The sequence below is a fragment of the Poecilia reticulata genome, chromosome 15 (assembly GCF_904066995.2).
Source record: "Poecilia reticulata chromosome 15, P_reticulata-male-v2, whole genome shotgun sequence".
NCBI lineage: Eukaryota > Metazoa > Chordata > Actinopteri > Cyprinodontiformes > Poeciliidae > Poecilia > Poecilia reticulata.
In genome coordinates this window covers 2,409,264-2,426,109 of record NC_088844.1, presented here as the reverse complement: position 1 = coordinate 2,426,109, position 16,846 = coordinate 2,409,264, and the positions used below count along the sequence as shown (strand labels likewise).

General features: G+C 39.1%; 1 protein-coding gene across 1 annotated transcript in view; it reads right to left on the bottom strand.

Annotated features, from left to right (window-relative positions):
* nrg3a (neuregulin 3a) overlaps positions 1 to 16,846 on the bottom strand; it is a 555,594-nt gene that overhangs the window by 11,106 nt on the left and 527,642 nt on the right. Inside the window, exons 7-8 of the mRNA XM_008429015.3 lie at positions 14,228 to 14,313; positions 4,521 to 4,706 (exon numbers count right to left, since the gene is read on the bottom strand). Of these exons, the coding sequence (XP_008427237.1) occupies positions 4,521 to 4,706; positions 14,228 to 14,313 (272 nt within the window). The remainder of the gene's footprint in view (positions 1 to 4,520; positions 4,707 to 14,227; positions 14,314 to 16,846) is intronic.

The following is a 16,846-nucleotide window of genomic DNA, read 5'->3' as shown; positions in this document are numbered from 1 at the left end:
GGAATGTCCTTAGGAGCGCTCAGCTCCACAGCTCCATGGAAACAGGAGGAGGTGAGGAGGGAAGAGCGTTGAGTTTACATATCTTCAAGGAGATTAGAAATATGCAGCCCTTCCAAGGTCACACGGGGACAGCCAATTCAGAAACAGAATGTCTTAGGTCGGGAAGATTATGAATTTCAATCTTCTCCAAAGTCTCTCCAACACGTCTCAGTTCCCAATCATCCAAATTAGTTTGGTCATTCCACTGAGCTAAAACTAACAACTTCTCCAAGATCGATTCAAACTCGTTAGTGAGTTTTAGAGTCCTCTTCTCTATCCACACCAACAGTCTGAGTGTTTGCTAGTTCGGCCAAGTCTGTCACAAATTTGTTGATAATCCAGGAATCTACAAGCTCCAAACAGCAGAAATCCTGTTATGAATAAATCCAAGGTGAATCTCCTGTGCCCAGACTTCTCGTCGAAAATTTTATCAATTGCATTGAGAGATCGGTTGACCAGATGCATAATTTGTAGATTTTAATGATGTGCAAAGAAAGGTTCCAGAAATATAGAAGAGAAAAAGACAGGACAAAAACAGCGCCATCAGGGCAGGCATGGGCAGGGAGGGAGCAGAGGAAAAAAGTGTCCGCCTTCATCGAGAGCAGGAGAGAGAAGATCTCTCTCATTAATAATTGCAATATAAACATGAAGCCTGAAAACATAAAATTGTAACAGACTAAATGTTCTGTTCTTTGTGTGGAAAAAGTCTGCATGTTCTCTGATGATAAATCTGACACATTAGTGTCATATGTTGGCAATAGTTGCTACGGCAACAGGTCTGTGTGTAGCACATCCAACACAGAGAGCAAGAAAAAAATTTGAACAGATTTGAATTGTTCTTCAATGTTTCTTCTGTGCGATTTCTACCTTTGCCTTGGTGCCCTGCACTAAATTAATAATCCCTACATTTCCAGATTTCATTTAGGTAACAGATTTGTTGTACCATGGCAGCGTGGCTACGGATGGCAGGTAAAAGAATGACCTTTTGGCCCAGCATAGTGCGCACACACAAAATTTCTGTATGTAAACAACATGTAACATGTCTACATGTCAGGATGTTGGAGGGTTCAACTATTTTGTTTACCTACTAATCTACAATTTTAAATATAGCTGTGTTGAAAATATTTAGGAGATTAACAGTAAGGTCTAGTGTGATGTCTTCTGCTACTATTCTTTTCAGAGAAAGGGTAACACCAAGAAACGGGGCTTAGCCCTGATGTCCAACAATCATACAATTTGCCAAGTCCTTTTTTAACCTTTTAAAATTTCTGTTTCTACAGTTACAAAACAGAAATACAATAAATTGGCTGCTGACTCATTTACACCTTGATTTACCCTGACAGGTTGGCAGGGAAAAACAGAAAAAAATCAAATTGGTTTTGTCAGTGAACTCATCACACCCAAGCGATAACGGGTCATGCTAGCACACAACTCCTCCGAGGGAAGAGTTGTGTGCTAGCTGGACAAAGAAATGAAGAGAAAGAAACTATTTAAAAAACTTATTTCTTAAGGAGATCAAGAAATGTCTGCCCAACCTGACAAGTCGAGACTCTTCCTAATCATAACTGAATGATTTAGAAAACGGTATGAAGAATTCTGTGTCTTTAGACATCGGGTTTGTACCCAGATATATACGGCTGGAAAACTAAACTATGAAAGCCACACCATCTATTTATTGACTGAGTCAAATCGCAACGTTTTATTGAAATTGAAAAATTTTGCGTCAAAGTCTTTAATATTTAATAAAATTTAGTCTTTTTATTTAATAAAAATACAATTATTATAAAACTTCTAATTAATTAGATACTTTTTAAAAATTATGTACTGTCATTATATTTCACTACAAACAATTTTACGGTCACAACCAAAATTTATTAAAGGCCAATAATAAGGTACTAAATTTGATATTATTGCATTTCATTTTTAACAAAGAAAAATAACATATAATTGTTTATGATATGTTGACATAGTGTTCCTTAAAGGTGTGTCCCATTTCACAGTGGAATATTAGCAAATAAAAAATTTTCTACAAACAAAAATATTTGCAACACTGACAAAGAAAGTTTCACTTGACTTTCTGTGGCAGAATCTCAACTTTTTTTAAGACTCGTGTCCCAACGGAGAAAAATAGAGCTGCACACACTTTAGCTAGCAATCCGAGGGGAAAGCAGGCAGGCAGGCTGCCAGAAGGCGAGGGGATGAGCCCATCTTTTCTCTGCAGGTGGTCCCGACACAAATGGCTTGGAGACCAAGAGGTTGTTTCATTTATCTCAGTCTGAAAGAAATAAGACTCATCACTGCTGTCAGTTGTTACTCGATGAAAAAAACTGATGGATTTCTCTAGGCTGTTGCATTTCATTTGGCAAACAAGTTCAGACTTCAAGTTCAAGTCTGAACTTGAAGTCTGCATTCAAGTTCAGACTTTTTGATCTGAACTTGAATGCAGAGCCTGGATTTTATTCTGTGTCATTAAGATATGGCTTATTTACATAAAACTAGAACCTGGTTACATAACATTTTCAACTAAAATTTAACTATAAAGCTTTTTTCTACAACGAATGAGTCTTGTTTTTGGTTCGGGTTGTGATATATATCATTATACTTTTCAGTCTTTCCGATCACACATTTTCAGCATTGTAATTATCAAATGATATCCCAGAATAAAATCTAGTTTCTGTGTAATAGACTGCAGTTTATGGAGGAAGTTTGGACAAATATCTCAATGGAAAGTCCTGCACCAATGATTCTTAACCAAACTATTGCACTTTAAGTTATGTGAAGGATCAGAGAGCTTTTCTGTAGTTAAACCTTCAATATTGAAAAGTTACTTTTATTTCCAATGGTTTGCAATAAAAAAAATTCTCTTGGCTTATTTTTCTTTTTACCTGCCTAAGGTTAATACCCACCAGACAGGTTTTGGCATCTGATGTGTCAGAAAATCGGGTCAGATGACATTGCAGCAATTAGAATATGTTATATTTATTGGGGCCTCGCAGACCGCAAGTGGCTTCCTATGACTATGTCTCTAACAGACTGATCAGGATCGACCCGGCGTATGCTTCAGTCAGAACTATGCAGGAATTTGACAGGAATTTCATGAGTGATACGGGAAGTGAGACATGGTGGCAAAGAAAAACACATCCAATAAGGGAAAATGCAAATTAAAATTTTTATTTTGCTAAAACAAATAGTGTACTTACCTATGATAGGAGCTGAGAAATACAGAAAATTTAAAGGGTGAAACAGCTCAGCAGCTATGAGTTTACTGCTGACCGGCTTTTGTTCATGGTGGTGGAATGTCCAGTAGATCTCATGTGAAAGCTCACTCTCATAAGTCTGGTGATCCATAGAAAGATCCCGTATGTCAGGAAAAACAAAATTGCGCATGAGTGGGAAGAGTCCGTACTCTGCAATATTAGGTCTTTTTCAGGCTCTTGGAAGGTTTTTCCCCAGGATCGTTTTGTATCTAGCTACATACATGTATTTAGATACATGCTACAACTCCACTTAAATTGGAGTTGGTATTAAATTCACCAACTCCAATTTAATACTTTAACAGCATTATGAATGAAAGACCTGTTAAATGGCAAAAACATGGCAGAAATGTAAATATATACTTATTTTTTTTTACCTTTACAAAGCATTTGATGTTTGTATTGTCATTGCACTAGGATGTGTAGCTTAATGCTATGATCACTGGCACCTGATATTCACTGAAGGAAAACGGTCTGAGTGCAGCAACTTTCACAAGGAGTTGATTCCACACAGCTTCTTTATGCTTGCTAACCAGGTTTATGTGAAGTGTGATTTAATTACTGTTGCTAAGCTAGAACAATGAGAAAAAAAGCTGATCCTGTTATTTAAGACAGGTGTAACAAGAAGGCCCAAAGAAGTAGGCAGGTGCTCTGTGTCCCTTAAAGCACCAGCCTGAGTGTTTCCGCTCAGCCACATCGCCACACGTTGCCTGCCAGACTGCAACATGAAGTCACCCCGTTTCCACCCAGGCTCAGGAGAACAGATAAAAACAAAAGGATGAGGAGGAACAGAGGGTGCTAAAAATTCAGATTATTCTTAAAGTTAAAAAAAATATCATTTCTAAAGGATTGACTTTAAAAATATTCATGCTTGAAATGAGATCCAAAGCTTTGTGCGTGACAGGTCTGTATTTTTCATTTAATGGCTTTCGTTAGACTGAGTCAGCGTCGAGAGGAAACGGCACAGAAAAGCGGCAGAGACATAAAGACTGGGAGAGGGAGGTGTGAATAGAACCTAAAAATGTCTTCGCCTTAAAAGCTGCTCTTACTTCCAAATCAGCCCACATATACACAAAGATATATTTCTGAAAAGGCCTGTGGTCATTTTGTGTTACTCCAATAAATTAACAGCAGTGAAAAATAATACAAATAGAAATATTTCTAAAACTGAGTGCACTGAAATGTGTTTGAAAGATGGCGAGAGATGACAAAGGTGACAGATCTCACCTTTTTTGTGCTTCTGCTTCCTTTTCAGACGGCTCTACTTCCTGAAGGTGTTCGTAGGCAGGACCTGAAAACTTGGATCCTCCGATTGGGTTTAGCCGTCCTCTGGTTATAGGAGGCGTTCTGCGAGGAGTTGACCAGTGAGCTGAGCGGGTTCTCTGCTCAGGGCTGTGGGACAAGGAGCCGCTTCTGGAAAGGAAATAAAATATCATTAAAACTCGACAATTAAAAACATATTTTACATGGAATAAGTGTAACTTCTTGGATAATGGTGGAGTTTTACCTTAACATGTAAAAACTCTCCCAATTATTTCACACCTGTGTACAAAAGCAACCAGCGACGTTACCAGGGAAACAAATCTGGCACTCACAAATTATGATGACACCAATGCTTCTGTGAAACAGCTGGAAAGTAATTTATTCTAAGGAGTGTAAAAAAAAATTCAACTCATCTTTAAATACCACATTAAATTAGATTTTTTTCCTGAATAAAACATAATTAAATAGACATTTTTCTTAAATGATGGTGAACAGTAGAAAATTGTTCATTTGTTAACTCAAGCTGTTCATAATTTTTCTCTGTTGACTCTGTGATATTACATTCTAGATGTAATATCAGATTACATTTGAATTTCACCATGCTGCATTTGATTAGTATTATGTCCATGGTTTCTAGCATAATAATTAATGATCATGTCATTCTGTGATTTTTGGTTTTGTTGTAGAAGTTTAAATCAATGGAGTAATTTGATGAGAACATGGCGTTTCTGACTTTTATATTTTTAACTCAAATTTCACTGAGTTCATTTAGTTTTATTAATTTGTTAATCTTAGCAAATCCTAATAAATGAACTAATATTTTGTTTGTTCTTTTCAGTATTAGTCTTCTTCATTTAGAAAAATGATGAGAGTGTACAGGTTGGTACCAGTTGCTGGGCAACAAAAGAAATGTCCAGAGAATAGTTGTTTTTTTTTTGTTCAGCTTCACACCTGGACAGGATGTATCTGTCAAGATGTCAGAGTAAGGCCAGCGTATTGCTTCGAATGATGATCAGGAGGAGTAGATGAACTGTGGTTAACATTCTGTAGCTTCGTTATTTCTTACAGGACAGACAGGAGTTTGGGAAGCCTTTCCCTCTGCAGCTGCACCTCTACAATCATCGTTACCCGGTCATCCTGAGGTTGAGTTTGGATTAATTTAACAAGAAACAAATACATAGATGACAGCTTCACAGTCATCTATCAGCCAATCAGAGGAGACGTCAGCATCTCATTCAAGTGTTGGAGCAACAAGCTCCTTGTACTTGGGAGTGGCTACATGTGCGGCATTTGGAGGAAATTTTAGTCAGCAATTTTATATTCAATACATTAGAATGTCACACATTTTTTTATAAACCATTTGAAATAATCAAAAAAATAAATAAAAAAACATCTTCTTCCCACCACTTTCTGTTGTCTTCTTTGTAGTTTTTGTCAGTAGTAACAGCTGGTTGTTGATCACATCAATTGTGGGATGTGAAAAAAGTGCTTTGGTTGCAGTTTTGCAAAATACATCTATTTTAATTCGGTTGAAGAACCACCTCATCCTGACACAAAATCTTCTAATTGAAAAATGTGTTTGTTTTTAATTAGCGTGTTTCTGTAAAGCATTATTATTATTTTAATAGGTAAAGGACACACTGGTGAGTAGCAGCTGTTGTCACAAAGTTGTAAGTCCCCCCAAAAATCTGATTTTTCTAAAATGTGCAGAGACCAGTAATAATAATTCAACCAGTAAAAATAATTCAAGCTCAGGTTTGTCTGTTTTAGCAGCTGTAAAGTTTTCATAAAAAACTTGTCAGGATTCATTTACTGTGAACTGAAGATCAAAACACCTCTTTTGGGAAAATAAAACTTTATTGGTTGTAGTTATATAAACCAGTTAAAACTTTAAAATATATTATGCAATACATTTTATAATGGTAAAAAAAAATCATCTTTGTTGAGATTGGGTTTAATTTTTCCAACTGATGTTGGTTCCTATTAAAAGCAGCGATTGGTAAAGGAAGTATCCACTTCAGGTGCAATGCTAACTGCACCATCTGCAACATCACAACTGCAACATCACACTTCAAAAAATATAAAGTATGCTTCCAGTGTTTTTCTGGAGTCAAACACATTGAGTCTACCTTTCTCATCTTGTGGGCTGAACTTGCTTTTTTTATACTTCTGCTAACTACTAAGAACTAATGTGGAGTACAAACCACATTATTATGCTGAACAACCACTCAGCATGTTGAGTTTTTATAAAACGTTACTATGTTGCATTATCTCAGCATCACAGAGGGTCAAACTGGGAGAAAATGTTTGATTTGGTTTGTTCTTATGCATTCTAACAGAAACCTTGGTTTGATAGAGGATGTCATTTCCAGGGCTTAAAGTAAAAAAAAATCCTGAGCCTGAAACTTATAGTTATGATAGAAATTAACTATAGCGTTGCTATTGCCACAGTTTAATAAAAAGTGTCTTTGAATAGTGCAAACAATTACTTCTAACAATACAATTAAGCTAAACACTCAAACTTAAATAAGACTTCAGTACATTTCAACTCAAAACAAAATGTAAAATGTCTGTGCCCTAAAGGTTTGACTAACAGGCAACAATCCCTCAACATTAAATAAGAGTCCTTTCAGTCAATGTTTTAGAACATGCAACATTACCAACTAAATCAGTGTTTCTCAACCTTTTTCAGCCCAGCGCCCCCATCCCATATCCAGGTCCCTCACCAAAGAATCTGTAGGCTACTTTGCACTGACTATTATTTTATTATTAATATAACTATCACTATTGTAGATGTTTTGATTTTTATGCTTGTTTCTGTATTTATCATCAAGATCATTTCCCAGAGAACAAAAAAGCCATGAGAATAGAAATTATTTTCACAGGTGTCTAAGAAAAATTTAATGAACATTCAAGTTAAAAACAGTAGGCCTAACAGCAGCCAGTCAGAGTGGAAAAAATATTCTTGTTCTTTGCCATTTTCTAGTTGTTAAATATTCCACAAAATGACCAGATAAAAGATGTTCAACATGCCAGTTTAAACTGAACTATTTGCAAAACGACTGAGCTCTGCAACATTAAAACATGGATAGAACTGTAACTACATTAATCATAACTCTTCTTCTCTTCAGTGTTTGTCAGTTTCTGGTGGTGCAGCTCTGTGCTGCCTTCAGGAGAATGGGACATCAGAGTATCAACCATAAATTTCACCCACATGGTATTTATTGTGCAAACCAGAGCTTTCAGTGGAAGAACTAAAGTTCCAGGTCCTTTTAATGCCATACAAATATGAGACAGAAACATGAATTACATATTTATATAGACCTGTCTATTGATTTATAGATTAATAGTTTTACTGGACAGAAATTACAAAGAACAAATCTGGTTCTTAATCAAATCCTAATGAGTCAAATTGAAAGTGTCATGGAGTCATCAGCCTCATGACATTAACACTGACATGAAAAATATATTGAAGAAATAAACATATCAAATCTAGTTAAAAACATAAATAAGTGATCAGTTCTTTACTGTTATGGTCTGTAAGATATATTTATTCTCAGTACTAGATGTGGTCTCAACAAACCCATGGCATTTCAACAATATTATTTTACCTTTTATCTGGAAATAGTGTCTGTTTATTCTTGCCATACAGTCTCTGTATTAATTATTGCTCGAAAGGTCTTGCCATACCAGTTTATTCCTCTGTATTTACTTTAGTTTCTTAGTTTATTCTTGCATTTTGTTCTTCATTCCTTTCCATTTAGTTTCCTTTGATTAGTATTATCCTCTCTTGGTTTATTGCTATGTCCACTTTAGTTTCTTTCTTGATTTTATCATTTATTGAAGCTCACCATCAGTAATCTTCACTCATCACCTGCTGCGCCGCCTAATCGTCATGTGTTTCACATGTGTTGATTTTTCACTGTTCAGCATCCGATTCTCTGTTTTTATGCCATAATTCACATCTAGTTCGTCGCTCCGTTTTATGTCCCGCTTCTCCTGTTTCAGAGTTTTGCGCAATGTACGCGTCGTTTTTTTTTTTAAGCCCCTAAGGTGCAGGGCGGTCGGGAAGCGTATCGATGGGGAAAAGGCAGACTGACATAAATCTTTTAAAACAACGGAAACAATTTCGGTATTTTGATTATTGAAATTTAAAAGTGCTGTGTTGTTCTATGACCCCCGTTTCATTACGGAACACTTACAGCTCCGGTGTTAATGCTATAAAATGAACGCTCTCTATCGTGGTAGAGAGCGTTCATGGAATTCCATGGAGGAATTTCTTTATTTAAATGGGTTCATTTTTCAGAGGGATACAAAGTGAGGGTATCGTGATTTTAGTAATTACATGTTTATAAGAGAGATTTTCTGTTGTCCTTCCATGGAAGCGGGCAGCATCCAGACGGACAATAAAACACTTTTTAATATAAGTTGCTGCTTTGACATGATCACAGAACTGCCAAAACATATGTACAAAAATCCTCAATAAAACATAAAATATTAGAAAATCAGACACCAGACAAAGTGAATCACAGCAACGTCATCAGCCGGTGTAATGCTGACCTGATGCGGTGAAGCTACTAGCAGGAGCGGAGCTGCGCCAAAAGCTACAAACACTGAATAGAAGAAGAGCTGCCATCGATACAGTTGCAGCCAGGCATGATTTAATGTTACACAATACAGTTTTACCAAGTTGTTCAAAGTCTAAACTGGCATTGTTGTGCATTTAAGGTGTAAAGTTTACCTTCGACCAAACACCCCTTTTGTAAAAATTCCCGCCAGCTTCCCGTCTTGTCCTCTTTCCTCTAGCCATGCCCAGCGCCACTTGTTTTTAATTCCTTTCTCAAGTAAACGTGTTTCTTTACCGGGTGAGACAAACTCCATCTTCTTTCATATCGCATTTGATTTAACCGCTGAAACGAACGCATGCGATTCTTTTCTAAACAGTCATTGGTCAAGAACACGGGAGCTAGAATTCTGATTGGCAGACATCTTTGTCTATTATCTACAGTTTAGTTGAGGCAGGCCGTTTGGTCCAATGCTCGCTTTGCTTGAAAGTCTGGCCCCCAGACGAAGTTACGCCTAAGTTTCAAAAGTCTGACTAAATAAATCTTCCTTATTTTAATTGTAAGTAGTTCTTTAAGTAGGTACCGGCAACCAATTTTCTTTCTGTATATTCTTTGTACTCTGAATGCATTTTTCTATTAAGTGTACTACCAGAAAAGAGCAGAAAAAATTTCAGCCCATTATCTCTAACGGTTTCCGAGATTTTGGGGGGTAGGTGTACCTTGCCACAAACCCACCTTTGAGTAGAAAAAGATGGGATTTTTAAAAGCCGATTACTTAAAAAATAAATAAATTTGACATTTATTCGTAATGACATCCTTTAAATATAAATAAATCATATTGAAAAACATGAATATGTACAGTATAAATAGTTTACTTTTAAAATGAAGGTTCTTTAAAAAATGTAATTTTTAAAAATAAAACAAATTTTAATATTTAACCTGACAGCAGAGATGGCATGTTTGGGATACAATATTAAAAAATATATGTTGAAACCAAGCCCCAAAAGCTATTTTCCCATCTTGCTAATGTGGTCTTAACATGCTAAATTTTTTGTAGGGGTCTGGGACTGTTCAATAAAGATTTATTAGACCGCAAAACTGCTTCCAAAGCCAATTTGACCGACGGAAATTTTTTTTCAAAAATTGACAAAATTAATTATTTTTTGACTACTCCCCAAACTTGTATTTTTCATCAGATTTCAATAAAACTTCTCTACTACAGATAAATTAGGCTGCTGAATGACATAAAGGCATCCATTTTTGGCCACCTTTAATAGTTTCCTTGATATTGCTGGTAGGAAATAGGGATTTTTTGTTTTTAAAAAGATCTAATTTTAGAGAATTTTTGACTTGCACCAAAATGTTTATTTTTTTTATGCATTTCATTGAAACTTCCGTCCTAGATGTAAATTAGGCTGCAGCATCATATAAAAACATTTATTTATGGCTATCTTCAGTAGTTTTGTCTATATTGTTGGCAGAAAATAGAGAGTGTTTTTTTAGATTGTTTTTTTTATGCAAAATTTCCTACTACAGACCATCTGAAAAAGTGCCAAAGAAAGTACAGTTTTTAATAAAAAGTGTCTAGAATTGATCATTTTAGTATAGATACAGTCACTTCATCATGCCGCCACCCACATAATGATGCCCTGGGCGGTTGCCCATGCCTCCCATATCAGAAACCGCCTCTGAGCACGTCTGCTAACGCGATTCATGTCCTTGTTGCACAAATCGCACAAAATCTGCACAAACCTAAACCACACAAATACAGGTCATCATGCATATTTCCCGTGGCCCATTAAAACAGCGGATCTAATCCGCCTTTTTTAATTATTATTAAATAATAAGGACAGGGAAGCAAAGCATACCTGTGGAGGAGCAGGAGGGGAACGAGGATGAATAAACCCACATTCAGGTGAGGAGGTGAAGGGACCATGTTTGCTTAGTTTCTCCTCTTTTGTAAAAGTTTCCACTAGATTTAACTTTAGATTTAACTCCTCTCGCAGTCTCTGCGCGCCGCTCCGGCAGATCGCGTTATAACGCTGTGGAGCTCGGCATAACGCGGTAGATGTCAGGATCAGCCAGCCGGGCGGTCCGTCCGCTTTTCAGTTTGCAAAATAAAAAAAAAAAACTTGCTAAAACAGCGTCCCCGCTAACTAGCAAAAAGTAAAAAGCTCAGGAAGGGTTCACTCGATCCGCTCTTAGAACTACCGGGGGCTTAAAACTCCGGTTATTCGTTTTTAGCTAGCTTCACCATGTAGCCACATTTAGCTTACAGAAGGAACGAAAAGCTGGAAGGGGCGCCTCGGGGAGGTCCGTTCGTGTGTTGATATGCGTGGGGCGTCACGCACATTGATTCTGCAAGTGTGGTTCCAGTATTATATTACAGCTGACAAATTCACCTTTATTTTTATAGCCATTTTGTCGGGTTTATTTTTTATAATTCGTTCGCTATTTCACGAAGATTTGATACTTTTATGATTTACAAAAAAACTAAAAAGATAACCCTTGACAAACCGGGTATGTATAGAAAGCCTATAGTTTGAGGTTTAATATGATATCACTGTTGGCTCATTTCGTCATGTGTTCATGACGCCCGAAACGATTTTCTTGGACAATGTTTCAGCGCCTTTCAGGAGGGGCGTTCGAATTAGCATAAATAATGCGGCTTTTCAAAAAATTATGAAAATTACTGGGCAATTTAAAAAGTTTTATTTACTTCAACATACATAAAACTGGTATCGTTGGGAAGGAAAATCAATTAACTTTAACACAGCAGTGTTGCTTTTGGAAAAAAAATATTCTGAAAAGGACTTTTGATGGTGGGAAGTTAGGGCATTTTCTGTGATCAGCATGCGTTCTCTCAAATTCCTGAGTGGAAAGAGCGTCGCTGCCGTGTTACGTCAATCCGCGTTTCCCCATCAGACACGGTTCCCCCGGCGTCTTCTTGCCGCCCCGCACCGCCCACGCGGCAAAATACGCGCGTGCTCATGCTGAGCACTGAGAAAGCACGCGTAGGGAACTACGGACACCGTGAAAGCTCAAACAATATGTTTCGGCAAAGTTGTCACTTTCTTCACGTTTTAGCTGGAAAGTAATAATAATAATAATAACAATAACAACAACAATAATAATAATAATAATAATAATAATAATAATAATAATAATAATAATAATAAATAATAGTGATAACCGTTCCCCCTATGTTAAAATAGGTATCTGATGGGCTAAATATGGCCATCAGATAGGGTTCCCCCACTGTAAAACAAGGGGAACGGTATCTGATGGGTAATATTGAGCATTAAAATGCATTGCTAGGCCTGTCACAATAACAAATTTTGCTGGACGATTAATTGTCTAAAGAAATTATTGTGATAAACGATAATATTGTTTCAAGACCTTTTGACACTGATTTAATGGAAATGACTAATAATACATGCGATTTCCTGATATTTATTTTCAAAAGAACACATAACACTGGAACTGATAAACTAAATAAACAAAACGACCACAAACAAAAAGGATTCTCAGGATCTACAAAAAACGTACTTGAATAAAAACTAAAGCCAAAGTTGAAATAAATACTGCATTCAACCAAAAGAGTGCAGATTATGAAGTCTGTATACTATATTGTCCTTCAGTAATCACTAGATTTAAATAGAGAAGATGGGCACATCCCACTACCTAATGCAATAGTTCACACTACATCATTTTTTGCCCCTATTTTCCCCTTATGACAATCTTAGATCGTTGGGCGATCTTACCGATCATCCTGCAGTGTGTGGTGTGTTAGATCGTCGTTGCCGCTCCGATCTAAATCAGGGGTTTTCCCCGACTGGGAGCTTAACGCTGAATGTGACAGGTAGCCAATCAGAAAGCCGGATTCTCCTCCTGCTTTCTGAGGGGAAATTACGGAGGGGAATCCCAAACAGCTCACACGGCGCAACCCGAAGTCCAGCGGACATTGGAGATGATATGTGGAAACATTAATATTTATTCAACATTTTGTGCGAAGAATATAGAAATGACGAGAGGAGTTGGAGCCAAATTGCTACTGCAGTTAATAAACCCGTAAGTTTTCAGCTGTTCTTCCTTAAAGTGACATAAATAGGTTATAATGATTTTCATTCAGTCAGGACTTTATGCTGACTCTATAGCCACATGCATCACAGGTAGATTCTAGTAAAGCATTGATTAATGCCTGATTTTAAAATTTGTTAACTGGACTTGGAGCCATTATTTTTGTGCCCATGTGGCTGGACACCACACGGCACGACGAACCCCATCGAACCATTATACCTAGGATTTCTGTCGGCTAATGTGACTCAGGTTTAAAAAATGGGCCGACAACTCTGTAATGTGCGCTGGACATTAGACTAAGGAAATGAGGAAGGGAGGGTCAGTGAAGACCACCGGAGCTGAGCCTTTTTCATTCAGTGTCATCAACAGAAGGAAAAAAAAGGCAGGAAGAGACGATAAAGACGATAATTAAAATGAGGTCGATAGGCGCGTATTTTGCGCGTGGTTGGGGCGGAGCGGCAAGAAGACGCAGGGGGAACCGTATCTGATGGGGAAACGCGGATTGACGTAACACCGGTACTTTAAGCCCGGAGTCTACAGTTTGGTTGAGGCGGATCGTTTGGTCAAAAGCCGGAAATCCAGCCACCGGCCGGAGCTCTTTAAGCCCTGCATTTCTGTGTGTGTGTGTGCATGCATGTGTGTGTGTGTGTGTGTTTTTTGCCATGCCAAAGCCCAGCCAGCAGCCTGAGAAACGTTTTCTGAGCTCTTACATGTCTGCGCTGGCCGGCTCTCGTTTCATCTCTGTTCCATTTCCACTGCACTCATGACTGCTATAGATATGCTTGTTAAAGTGTTTATAGCTTTAATTATAATTACCACCATCCTTCTGAAAATCAGCAATTAGCCTTGCTGGCACTGTAATGCGGATAATTCAATTTCCCTTCTTCACTGAGTCCATGCTGATTACAAGGGAAGACACAGAAGTTCCTCATTGTTGGTAAAAAAATAAAAAATAAATCTACATTCCTTCCTGAAGCGAGAAGAGTCACATCCGATACAGAATGTTTGAGCAGCTAACTGGTTTACCGGTGATGTCTGGCTGCGCCTCTGGCGGGGACAAAGCTGGACTCACACACACTTCCCTGGTGAGACGTGGGGGGACGCTTGCAGTACTAGAAACACAACAGAGAGAAAACAAGTCATCAGAAATCCTGCAGATCAATTTCAGATTTCCTCAACCGTCTCTGGTTTCCTTGTTTCTGTGAGTGCAAATGTGATAGGTTGAAGGATGATTATTTTTTCACCTTTGCTGTCCTGGGATATTCTAAAACTTTTTAATGATTTCATAACATTAAAAAGGTTTAGAACAAATATTAATTCATATAAACAATTTAAATACAAGCATAAATGTTGCATAAATGTTTATTATTTTATTTATTGAACGTTCAATCTGTACAGCAGTAATTGGCTAGTAAGCCTTTTCTGGGATTGATCAGTAGTACCACATCTCCCCTACCTGCATGTGTTTAACACAAATGTAACCATTAATTAGAAAGAGAAAAATGTACCTCATTCTTACCCTTTTATATTCTGAGCTAAGTGAAAATGTGTTTATTAGAGGAAACAGCCGATAGCTGAGAAAACAAAAAGCACGAGAGCATGAGGTTGAGTTACAATTCTTTGAGAAATATTTATGACTTCAGAGATGACAGCAGCTGCTGTATATGCAACAATTTGGTAAGAAAAGAAAGACATTAGAACTTTGACTACACAACAAGCTGTGGGTAAAAATGATCAATAGTCCTCAGTCGTTCATTTTTGTTCCACAAAAGAAACTAATTTAGTAATTAAATTTAGATAAAATTGCATATTTGTGGCAATGGAAGTAAGAGAAATGAAAATTAATCATACAGCCAATGCAATTATTTTCTAAAAGTTGTAAAATCAGGTAGCTTTTCATAATTATAACCAAAAAGGTTTAGAATAAATTTAGATTGTTCCATTGCTAAGTAGTTGAAAACAGGTCAAAAACAGCATAGACATGAATTTATGTTTATGGTGAATTTATGTTTTCTTTGTACTGTGAAATATCCATCCAGCCATCCATTCATTTTCTTCCGCTTATCCGGGGTCGGGTTGCAGGGGCAGCAGCTTCAGAAGGGAGGCCCAGACTTCCCTCTCTCCAGCCACTTCTTCCAGCTCATCCTGGGGAATCCCAAGGGGTTCCCAGGGCAGCCGAGAGACATAGTCCCTCCAGCGTGTCCTGGGTCTTCCCCGAGGCCTCCTCCCGGTGGGACGTGCCCGGAACACCTCACCAGGGAGGCGCCCAGGAGGCATCCTGACCAGATGCCCGAGCCACCTCAACTGGCTCCTCTCAACGTGGAGGAGCAGCGGCTCTACTCTGAGTCCCTCCTGGATGACCGAGCTTTTCACCCTATCTCTAAGGGAGCCCAGCCACCCTGTGGAGGAATACCATTTCGGCCGCTTGTATCCGGGATCTCGTTCTTTCGGTCATGACCCAAAGCTCATGACCATAGATGAGGGTGGGAACGTAGATCGACCGGTAAATCGAGAGTTTCGCTTTTTGGCTCAGCTCTCTCTTCACCACGACAGACCGGTACAGCGCACGCTTCACGGCAGACGCTGCCCCAATCTGCCTGTCGATCTCCCACTCCCTTTTTCCCTCATTCGTGAACAAGATCCCCAGATACTTAAACTCCTCCACTTGAGGCAGGACGACCCCCCTGACCCGGAGAAGGCACTCTACCCTTTTCCGACTCAAAACCATGGCCTCGGATTTGGAGGCACTGAGCCTCATCCCGGCCGCTTCACACTTGGCCGCGAACCGCTCCAGTGAGAGCTGCATATCACGATCTGATGAAGCCAACAGGACCACTGGTTGGGCGAACTCCCATGCACCCTCCGGGACCCTGCTGAGGGTGTAGAGCTGGTCCAGTGTTCCACGACCAGGACGAAAACCACAGTGCTCTTCCTGAATACGAGGTTCGACTATCCGACAGACTCTCCTCTCCAGGACCCCTGAATAGACCTTACCAGGGAGGCTTAAGAGTGTGACTTTCCTGTAATTGGAGCACACCCTCCGGTTCCCCTTTTTAAACAGGGGGACCACCACCCCAGTTTGCCAATCCAGGGGAACTGCCCCCGATGTCTATGCGATATTGCAGAGTCACGTGAGCCAACACAATCCTACAACATCCAGAGCCTTAAGGAACTCTGGGCGGATCTCATCCATCCCCGGGGCCCTGCCACCGAGGAGCTTTTTGACCACCTCGGCGACCTCGTCCCCAGAGACTGGAGAGCCCAACCCAGAGTCCCCAGGCTCAGCTTCCTCAACAGAAGGCATGTTGGTGGGATTGAGGTCTTCGAAGTATTCTGCCCATCGGCCCACAACGTCCCGAGTTGAGGTCAGCAGCGCACCATCCCCACTATAAACAGTGTTGGTGCTGCACTGCTTCTCCCTCCTGAGATGCCGGATGGTGGACCAGAATTGCCTCGAAGCCGTACGGAAGTCTTTCTCCATGGTCTCTTCAAACTCCTCCCACGCCCGAGTTTTTGCCTCAGCGACCACCCGAGCCACATGCTGCTTCGCCCGCCGGTACCCATCAGCTACTTCTGGAGTCCCACAGGCCAAAAAGGTCCGATAGGACTCCTTCTTCAGCTTGACAGCACCCCTCACCGAAGGTG